General features: G+C 39.1%; 2 protein-coding genes across 4 annotated transcripts; both read right to left on the reverse strand.

Annotated features, from left to right (window-relative positions):
- Positions 1-205: 205 nt before the first annotated feature.
- On the reverse strand, positions 206-3,636 carry LOC125593467 (glutathione S-transferase T2-like). Of its 2 annotated transcripts, XR_007329381.1 has the most exons (3): positions 2,114-3,636; positions 1,910-2,020; positions 206-520 (listed from the first exon to the last, which is right to left on the reverse strand). XR_007329381.1 is itself a non-coding variant. In XM_048770133.1 (2 exons), exon 2 carries the CDS (start codon positions 1,451-1,453, stop codon positions 689-691), a length of 765 nt encoding a protein of 254 aa, XP_048626090.1. In that variant the 5' UTR covers positions 1,454-2,020; positions 2,114-3,636; the 3' UTR covers positions 206-688. The 2 variants fall into 2 exon arrangements, 1 of the variants encoding a protein (XP_048626090.1); XM_048770133.1 differs by having other exon boundaries at positions 206-2,020.
- Positions 3,637-4,463: 827 nt separating this feature from the next.
- On the reverse strand, positions 4,464-8,450 carry LOC106427423 (endo-1,4-beta-xylanase 1). Of its 2 annotated transcripts, none has more exons than XM_013868148.3 (8): positions 8,185-8,450; positions 8,034-8,078; positions 7,508-7,890; positions 7,275-7,428; positions 6,853-7,205; positions 6,593-6,770; positions 5,786-6,325; positions 4,464-5,709 (listed from the first exon to the last, which is right to left on the reverse strand). In XM_013868148.3, exons 1-8 carry the CDS (start codon positions 8,251-8,253, stop codon positions 4,582-4,584), a joined length of 2,850 nt encoding a protein of 949 aa, XP_013723602.1. In that variant the 5' UTR covers positions 8,254-8,450; the 3' UTR covers positions 4,464-4,581. The 2 variants fall into 2 exon arrangements, with proteins under 2 accessions (XP_013723602.1, XP_048626088.1); XM_048770131.1 differs by having other exon boundaries at positions 8,159-8,198.
- Positions 8,451-10,438: the final 1,988 nt, after the last annotated feature.

The following is a 10,438-nucleotide window of genomic DNA, read 5'->3' on the forward strand; positions in this document are numbered from 1 at the left end:
CCTCAATGGATTGGTTTTTGACAAGTAGAGGTGGTGATGTCTATGCAATCGTGGTGAACCCCCGTGGTGATCGATGAAAAGTGTATCAGAGCAAGTGGTGATGGTTGATGAGTGTATCAAAGCAAGTGTATCAACGAAGTTTACAAGTTTAGAAGTTTTGGTTTTCAAGTTTACAACTATTGTGAAACACTTTGATGCACAAAAATAATAGAAAGACATAGTTTATATATATAGAGATACATGAGTCAAGTTGCTCGGGTACATACACCCGTGAGTTGAAAAGGCAAGTCGTGGGGACATACACCCGTGACTTGAAAACACATCCTGTGGGTACATACACCCATATTAACCGAAGGTCCAAAAACGAGTGTAGAAACATACAAAATACTACACCCTCCCGTGATTCAATCTGACATAATACTACTACAACCATCAACCTTATCCGTGACTTGATATGATACATAAAGAAACCGAGACCTACAACCACGTCCACACGTATCCTCCTCCTTGAACCCGTGACCTACAAAGAAAAACGGATACATATCAATAATCTAGATACCAAAACATATACAAACATTATCAATATACATAAACCAAAACATATTCAAACACTGTTTAACCAGTGAAACAAGAGAAATCAAATGATTAACCAACTGATAAATGCACAAAAAAACTTCCACTCACCACGTTAAAGCATTTCTGAAATGAGTTTGTTTTTTAGAGCTATTTCTTGATCAGAAAGAGTTTCTGCATTTTTTCCTAGCAACCTATCTAGGAGTTTGTGTTTGGATAAGTTATTCTTTGCCTCTAAAATGCTCTCTATCTGATCAAACGCTGGTTCATTGAAGTGTTTCTTGCGTTTTGCTGCTTTGGAAGCCTTCACACCGGGAGGCCTAACATCTTGCTCGCCACCCACCTCTTCCGCAGGTTCCTTCCTCTTCTCCTTTGCACCATCTCGTGTCGAAGTGTGGGATCTCCATTTTTGATCAAACCGAAGCTCCCTCCAACAATGTTCAAGAGTGAACTTGGCATTGTAGTCATTAAAGAAGATGTCATGAGCCGCCTTCATGACATCATTCTCAGTTTGTCCATTGGCTTGCTTCTTCAAAGCAGCTTCGTGACATCCCACGAACTTGCAAACCTGTTCATTAACCCTACCCCACCTCTGCTTACATTGACTCCACTCCCTAGGAACGGAGCCAACAAGCAGAGGGCTTGCATTCACACACTCCTCTATGCGCTTCCAAAATGAGCCAGCCTTCTGCTCATTACTCACGATTGGATCCTTGCTGGTGTTCAACCAAGCACTGATCAGCACCACATCTTCTTTGGTTGTCCACTTCCGCCTTTCCGCAGGTTTTGGAACCTCAGAACAACCAATATCTATTGGTTGACTGCTCTGGGAGGCAAGGAGGTTAACGAACCCGTGAGAGTTAAGGGAAATTGGTTCCATTAAGTTTTAGATAGAAGTTTTAAAAGTTTGGTGTGTTTTGTGATGGGGATCATGCCTATGTTTTAATACTAGTTTTAGTGTTAGAAAGTACAATAAATTGATTACGTGTGTGTGTTTGTCTAACTACCAAGCATTGATTAAACTAGTTTAAGTATGGTGTGTGTGTTTGGTTTTTCGTGTGTCTGTTTGTTGTGTGTGTTTTAATTACTCTATACTAGTTTTAGTGTTTGGTTTGTGTGTTTTAATGACTCTATAACAAGTACAACATAGGTATAACTACACAGATATCATTGAATGAACATCAAATCCATTTTAAAAACTCAACTACACCGATTTGATACACAACCATTCACTACCATTGAATACGCAACTACCTATAAGTTTTAAAACTCAACTAAGTGTGGTTAAACTCTAGCTAGCTACCACTGTAGTTAACCAGTGTAGAGTAAGGGTTACCTTTTGTTTTCAGTCGAAGCAGAGCTTCTCCAAGACCTCAACCTGGATAGAGAGGTTATAAACCTGCCCAGTGAGGTTATCAACCTCCCAAGTGAGGTCTTTAACCTCTGCCTGTACATGAAAGAACAATCATACAGTGTTAGGCAATGCATAAAAAATTAAGAAATATTTTACAAAATTGAAATCAAATTAGAATCTAGTTACCTCAAGTCTCTGAATGTGGTTATCGACCTCTGGCACCCAATTTATCACCACCTCCACCTCCGCCAGACGCTTAGTGAGGCGTTCGATCTGCTCCTCGACACCATGGACCCAAGGCTGACGATAATGAAACCCATCAGCCTTGGTAAGAAGAAAAAAAAATTTACGTTTAAAAAACAATCTCGTTTAAAAAAAAAATTTCATAATACAATTAAGAACAACCGTACCGTACTTCGTAGTTTTTGCACGTGAAGAGCCGCTTCCAAGGAAGCGTGTCGTATTCGTCCTTCCGACGAACCTCGTGAATGATACTGCCACCACAGGGACACCTCGTCGGAATCCCGTACTCTGAATCAGCCACAGAAGAGAGCATGTTGATGTACTCCTTTGTCCTCTTTGAATCTCTTATCTCTGCTGCGGGATCCATCTGCATCAGACAAAACGATTCCTTTTAGAACCCTAACTATAAACTAAATCGATTACAAATCCCAAATAAACGTACCCGCATGACGATTTTAAACCAGAAATCTATACCCCCTTTTCAATTTCGAACCCTACGACAAAACCCCCAAAACCATAAATCAAAACCCCCAAATCGATTTTTAACCTAAAACGCTTACGACCCCAAACGATTGAATCAATCGGTGAAACTAGTGGATACTCACCTCAGATCGTCTACGAGAGAGTACGACGTCGATTAGATCGAAGAAAGAAGAGAAAATGATCCGGCTATCGCCTCGCACGAAAAATCGCCAGGGAGAGAACGAAACCCTAGCTTTAGAAGAGAGAAGTGAAAATGAATGATCTATCGCAAATCCCTTTTTTTCTCCGTCTACACGCGGACTCGCGTGTCCACTCTGCTATCGACGCGTGACTTGACCCCGTATCATACGGGTTCACCCGCAAGAGACGGATCACGATATTAAACCCAATAAACATTCTTTTTTAATCGAATGGGCCTATGATCCCGAGCCCGTGATCCGGTTATAAACCGTCGATGCTCATGCTCTTAGTCTATTAGAATACCCAATACAGAAGAAAAGCAGAGAGTCTCTTTTGCCAGAAAGCAAAAGAGATAAAGTCAAACAGAGAAGAAACATAGACGATGTCTGCCACTACGCTGAAGATTTTTTTTGTATGTATGTTTGTTGGGAATAGCTCGGATGAGCGTTTGAGAATCAGAAAACACTCTGATGATTTTGAAGCCAAGGGTGATATCTGATTGGAGCGCCGAGTGGACTGCTAGAGCTTCTGCGATCAGGGGTGAGCCGACAAAATCATGGGTTTAGGATAAGATCCACGCTAATCCAGCTCTTTTAGTAGATTCATCCCAAGCCGCATCAGTTTTGCAAGTTATCGATCCCTCAGGAGCCGATTGGAGATTAGGACTTTTGTGAGCTGAGGCATGATACTGATTTTTGGGTTTGACTGTTTTGGCCATGCACCATTCTCTCGCCGCTATGATTGCTTTTAGCCCCACTTCTTATGACAACGCGTGCTTCTTTCGAAGATCAGTTTGTTTCGAGAGGTCCATAGAAGCCAGTATACCAGGGGAAGATATTACAGGTGACTCCAAGAGGAGGCAGACAAGTCAATTGTCTTGCCCGGACGATACCTGATTCGAAGTCAATGGAGGCAGCTAGGGGAACTGCCATAGAGAGCTGGATTAGATTTCAGGCCCGTTGTGAGACCGGACAGCTGAAGAAGATATGTGTTTCTGTTTTCACATCCCCACATCTTGGACAGGTTGAATTCCTCAAGATACCTCGACGCAAAAGGTTCTCCCCTAAAAGTATTGCCCTCTTGAAAATAGACCAAAGAAAAACTCTGAGTTTCGCGAACATACCTCCTCCAAACGTCCTTTTTCCAGTCAAAACCCAAGGGATGTTGTTGGACCACCTGGATAGGGATCGAAGAAGTTGCTTAGTGATACCCCGACTTTACATAATAGACACCTGATTGGAGTGGCTGCCATATGTACATGTCTTCCATGCTGTATTGTCTTGGACGGATACATTTTATTTGCAAGGCCATCTCAGGAAGTAATTCTTCTATTCGGCTTATATTCCATAGCAAGTCTGAGGTGAGAAGATCGGAGACTCTGAGGTCTAAAGCATCCTCTCTGATGAGGCAGAAAGGCTCTATATCTTGAGATAAAGAGATCCATGAATCATGCCAAACTTATCTTTATATATGTTAGTGATTATTTTATTAAAATATAAATATTATAAACTAATTTTAACTTTAAAAATTAAGGTTTAATTATGTTTAGCTTAAAAACATGTGTTTTTCTATTTTTCCAGTGTCATTTCACTTGTATGTTTTCAAATTCCAAAAATGAAGCAAACCACCATATAAAAAAATACTTTTGATATAAAGTTTTTATTCACACGATATACAAACACCAAAGCTTGAGAATATTTGAAATTAGATAGTCACACTAATAAACACACATGCATCACACAAAATAATCACAAACCTTGAAGATCCACAGTAATAACCTGAGCCGAATCTCCTTTTTCGACAACAAACGTTTTAAGAACCTTTTGAGATGAACTAGTAATCACTTCAACAGCATAATTTCCATGGTACCCTCTAAATGCAAACGCACCGTTTTGATCAATATGTCCATTAGCATGAGAGAGCCAATCTTTCTTCACAGCTAAAAGCCTTTTGCCAGCTTCATTAACATCACCTTCTGCATTCACCAAGTGAGAGTTGTCTCTGCTCATGAACAGCTCCCAAAATCCCCATAACATGATGCCTTCAACCGCAGGATGTCCAAAAGCTTCCCACATCACTACCTCCAAATCATCTCCCCTGATGTGCTCATTAATGGAGGAGACATCTAACTCCGTGAACCATATCGGTAAACCAAGGATTCCTAGTCTGTCTAGAGCTGAACAAACAATTGGACCCACTGGACTATCGATATGGCCTTGAATCCCAATTCCTCCGACCGGTGCACCCTTTTCTTGCAGGTCAAGAATATGCTCAATGTACTTTTCCGGGCAGGATTTTGGATCACATCCGTCTTCTATGTGGTAATCATTTACGAACAATGTCGCAGATGGGTCTAGTTGGTGTGCGGTTTTGAACATGTTGACTCTTATGTCTTTGCCAAGCTTGTCTTGGTAGAATGATCCGTGTAACATCTCGTTGTTCACATCATAATGTTTGAATTTCCCCTTGTAACGGTTTAAAAGACTGGTTAAGCGGTTTTGGACCGCCGTGTTTAAGTCGGTTTGGTTCATCTTTTGTATCCACTGCTGAACAGTTGCTTGGACCTCCCAAAAGATACAATGTCCTCTGGTTTCTATGTTGTTACTACTGCACAAGTTGAGCATATCGTCCGCGTCTTGGTAATTAAGCTTCCCTTGTTCTGGCTCCGTCCAGTACCATTTCAGCTCGTTGCCGAACACCGCCCAGTTAAAGTTTTTCAAGAAAAAATCGACGAAATCTTCGTTATCTATACTTGATCTGCTGATGCAAGTTCCCACAGGGAAGCTGTTCCTCGTCTGTCGAACTTTAACCGTAGCTCCAGAGAGTTTGCTAGCATCAGCACCGGAGAATTTGAGGATAACGTCGCTTCTACGGATCTGTAAATCAAGAAAATTACTATAAAGTCTCATTTGATATAAAAGCTTATCGAAGCAGAGTGTTTTGTGTATATACCTTGTCAGATTGTCTTCTCAAATGCTTGATTCTGGCGAGCCGGTCAACCGGGAAAATCTGCAAGCCAGCGACCATGAGATCAACGCCAGAAGAAGGGCCTTGAATATAAACCAAAGCCTTAGATGGCTGCTTCTCAACTCGGAAAGAACCACCAATCTCATGCCATTTATCGTCGTTGATCTCGACTTGTCCACCGTTTACCCATTGGCTATCAATACCAAGTGCGACGTTAACATTCTGCGGACTATTAATGCCGGAACCGAGTTTAACCCAAACAGATATTTGGTATGTCAAGAACAGTTTAAGTTTGTCAGTGATCATTTGAGCAGGGCCCATCCATGTTTGTGTTCGGTTAGTCACGAGCATGTAGCGGCCACTTAGAGGCTCGTGTGGTCCAAGCGAGTACCTTGCCATTGGAGGAAGGATTCGAGGGGAGCCTTCTGCAACGCTTAGCGTGCAGTTCCCTAATGGAAACCACCCGTTGGTTGTACCATCAGTTAACTGGCTATTGGTGAGTATGTTTACCCCAAATGCAGGATTCTATAACAAAACAAATAAAATAAAAAATAAAACTAAAGTCTCCAATACAAAATTGTTCATTATTTAGAAATGTAAAATATGTTTGGAAATGAACTTATAATCATGGAATCAACTCGATCATCAGATTATAGATTATAAGCCTTGATTAAATCCACTTCAGCTTATAACCTCATGATTACATAATATGTGAGGTTATAAACTTATATGTGAGGTTATAACCTCACATATAAACTGTGGTTAAAATGTGAAGTGAATCTCTGGACTAACCTCAATGGGTGGGCGCGGTGAAGGAGGAATTTTCTCAGCGTGCTTTACGGTTAAGCTGTTGAGGAGAATATCGGTTCCTGGAGGCGGACCTTCAATGTAAATGACTACTCGTGATGCAGAACCATTGAGGAGGAACTTCCCTTTACACTGTATCCACTCCTTGTCTGTTGCTTGCACACTTTATAAAAAAAAACAAAAATAAAGATCCACTTTAACATTTTACAATGATTCTTGATCTGAACTATTAGAAGAAGACTAACTTGGCAATGCCAATGTATTGGTCACGTTGATTTGGATTCTGGACCCATAGAGTAGCTTGCACAGTAGCACTTGTCACATTGTTTCCATATATACGAACAACCGCGGTTGCTTCATATACACGTTTCCTCTCAACTTTTCCAGTAATCTCTTGTTGAATACCGTTCCAGTTCTGTGTGCGTTCTGTAGCTGCAGCGAAAGCTTTTCCAGATTGTGGAATTATCTTTCCATCAGCCATGGAGTCATGACACACAATCTTGCAGCTTCTCCCAGACCAGTTATTTAGTCCATCTTCAAAGTTTGGGTTCACTACAAGATTCTCATCTTCCACTGTAACACCTTCAAGTCGTTCCCGCTTTAAAAGAAAATCAAATAGGTAAGAGTTAAGGCAAACAAATAATCATTGATATGATTAGTTATATACCTCAGGCTCGCTATCAAGGTGAATGGTAACAGACTGTATTAAGAGATCAATCCCTGGTGAAGGACCTTCCAAATAGAAAACAACTCTTTCTGGTACGCTTGGTAACGAGAACATGCCTTCTAGTCTCACCCACTTCTCCTTGAATACACAAGTTCTGCAATATTCAAAAATAAACAAAAATGTTCTTCTTTTGTGAATATTAGACAAAATTATAAATGTAAAAAAGCATTTACTTTGCGATGAACTGATAGTTTGTTGGCGATTGTTGGTTTTCGAGCTTCAGAGTGGCTATAATCTCCTCCAATCCTTGAACAGGACCAGAGACGGCAACAGTTGCAGAAACTTTATAGAGAGAACAAGGTTTCACTCTGCTTGTTATGTCTTGCTCTAAGCCTTGCCAAGTTTCTTTCCTGTTCTTGACAACTACATAGCTGCCATACTTTGACGGGTCTAATACACCGTGAGGGATACCAGAATCTGCGGTGACAACAGAGGCCTCGCAGCAATTTGGATGCCATGAATGCGTCCCCAAAGAGAAGTCATGGTTCACAATAACATTGGTACGATCAGAACCGATGACTGGTGTCACATTGTTGTTGTTGTTCTGTTTTGCATGCTGGTAGAGACATGATTAAACAGAGAAAGATCCAATTAAACGTTTAGCTTAGATTTCAAGAAAGAGTGTGAAAAAGGTGAACAAGACTTGTCTATGAAGAAAGGAACATATCGAAAAGACAATCAAACCCTTGCAACCCTAACCTCTCCATTGTCGTTTCTTGAAATCTCCATGCTGTTTCTTAGCTTCTAAAAGAACAGAATCAGACCCAGAACAAGTTAGCATATGGGTCAGAGAAAATTTTGATGAAAAGACACAAATATTCAACCTTTGTGTGTAAAGGATAAGACAAACCTTGTCTGGATTGTGATTTTTGTTCTTGTGAATTGGATTTGAGAAGCAGCAGACCGTGAATCTCTTCATTATATAGACACAGAGATCAAACTGTTGTGTGCTATTTGGTAGATCTATCAAGTTGATCGCAGGATTCAAGTGAACTCCAAGAAAAATCAGCGGGACCAGCTACCCAACTAAACTCTTTGAAGATTTAATTCTTTTTAAAAAAAAGTATTTGAAGAACGGATGAGCGCTCTGTTTTCTGGGATTTTATGTAGAGTCCCTTGGAGGTTGAGCTACGAAAAGACAATGCAAAATTATTAAAATACGGTAGACATTAACTTTCTATTTAAAATTAATGTTTTTGCTTAGGCTTATGTTGTGTAACTCAGGTTATGTTCTGAATTTTTTATTTAGGTTTTGACCGATAATACTAGCATAATAAAATCATAGATTCGATTTTTGTTTATAAAAATGGTATAAATAAATTATTTTAAAACAAACTACTATTTGATATATCATTAAAATTAAACAAATATATAAAAAATGTGCGACGGAGGATATGGCGAAAGATGCACGAGAAGAACGAGCTCAGAGGAAGTGGCAGGCGCCAACGGATGGTACTTTAAAATGTAATGTGGGGGTACAATGGTTTAAACAGAAACGGATTCTCGGATCTGCTTGGATTGTGAGGAATCATCGGGGTGATACTCTTATCCATAGTAGAAGGGCTTTTGCTAATATAGGATCCTTTGTGGAGGCTAAGTTCTATGCCTGGTTATGGGCGATTGAATCAATGCATAGCCATCATATTGGAAGTGTGCTCTTTGAAATGGAGTTTGGAGATTTATGGGGGGGCTGTCACTAAACCGAGAGCATGGCCAGCCTTTAGATATGAAGGAGCAGAACTGCGGAAGGCTTTGGATTTAATTCAGGAATGGGACGTGCAGGTCGTTAATTCTAAAGTAAGATATGCTCATACTATTGCAAGAAGTGTAACGAGAGAGAAGAAATACCAGTCCTACGTAGCACAGGTTAGTCCCCGATGGCTGAAGGAAATGTTTGAGGAGGATCAACAAGGTGTTTGATCGTTTTGTAGAGGTAGCAGGTGGAACAATGCTTTGGATGATTTTGGTGCGTTCGGGTGGAGCTGTATGCTTGTTTTCCCTTTTGGTTTTGTTTATGGTTTTGTTCCTATCTTTGTGTTGGACTTGTGCGATTCTGGCTTTCCTTTTGGAACTAGTAATAAATCTTACTCAGAATTAAAAAAAAAAACAAATATATAAAAAATTATCTATATATTATTTAAATAATTTATTTTAACTGTGATTATTAACTTGTTTTTATGTACACAAGAAATCAATCATTAGCTTTCAAAAAATCAAGATCATTACGAAATATTTTTAGTTCGAAATAAAAAATCTTGTAATCATTTAAATTCTTAAAAGTTACTATTTATATAATTAAGTAATATTTTCTTCGGGTTGTTATAGTACTTTATCATGCTTTGATCGGGGGTGGGTGGGAAATTATCAGGGCTAATCTCTCTACTCTTCATGCAAAGATGGAAACACTACCTTGAGCAATGGAATGTATGAAGAATATACGTCAGTCTCATGTTACATTTACAACGGATTGTTCTCGATTGGTGAAGACGGTTTCGAAACCAGAAGAATTGCTAGATTTTGCAAGTTATTTGGAAGATATAAAATCCTGAAAGAAAATTTCATCAGCTCAGCTATCATTCATGTACAACGAACCCAAAATATAAAGGCGGACAGACTAGCACGCAGTGCAAAGAATCAACCGTCCTACGTCGTTCATATGGATGCAGAGCTTCCCATTTGGTTTACAGAGTCAGTTTGAGTCTGTTTAAGTTGATGACAAAAAAGAAATATATATATATATATATATATATATATATAATTAAGTAATATATAAATTAATTTAAATTAATTTTTTCATCCCAAAAGTAGGAGGATACTCGAGGAATTCTTTACATCTAGAGACACTTTCTCACATTTAAATTACACTAGAAGACACTTATCACTTGAGACACACTTTCTTTTGTCAAAAAGAGTCTTATGACTCTAAACTAAAGAGAATCTCTCTCCTCTTCTAATTTTATTTTATTATTTTTCTTATTCTACTTTATGTATTTATTTACTTTTATCTTAAGTTCTAAAATATATTAAACAAAAATAATTATCATAATAAACTATATATAAAATTCTAAATCTTTTAATATTCATGTTCATATATATATTATATA

Source organism: Brassica napus, chromosome C9 (assembly GCF_020379485.1).
Source record: "Brassica napus cultivar Da-Ae chromosome C9, Da-Ae, whole genome shotgun sequence".
NCBI lineage: Eukaryota > Viridiplantae > Streptophyta > Magnoliopsida > Brassicales > Brassicaceae > Brassica > Brassica napus.

Excerpts from the sequence above, each read along its gene's own strand:
- LOC125593467 (XM_048770133.1), bottom strand. The coding sequence starts at position 1,453 with ATGGAACCAATTTCCCTTAACTCTCACGGGTTCGTTAACCTCCTTGCC.
- LOC106427423 (XM_013868148.3), bottom strand. The coding sequence starts at position 8,253 with ATGAAGAGATTCACGGTCTGCTGCTTCTCAAATCCAATTCACAAGAAC. Across the intron at positions 7,429-7,507 it reads AACTATCAGTTCATCGCAAA|AACTTGTGTATTCAAGGAGA; the intron begins GTAAATGCTTTT and ends TGAATATTGCAG. Across the intron at positions 5,710-5,785 it reads TGAGAAGACAATCTGACAAG|ATCCGTAGAAGCGACGTTAT; the intron begins GTATATACACAA and ends CTTGATTTACAG.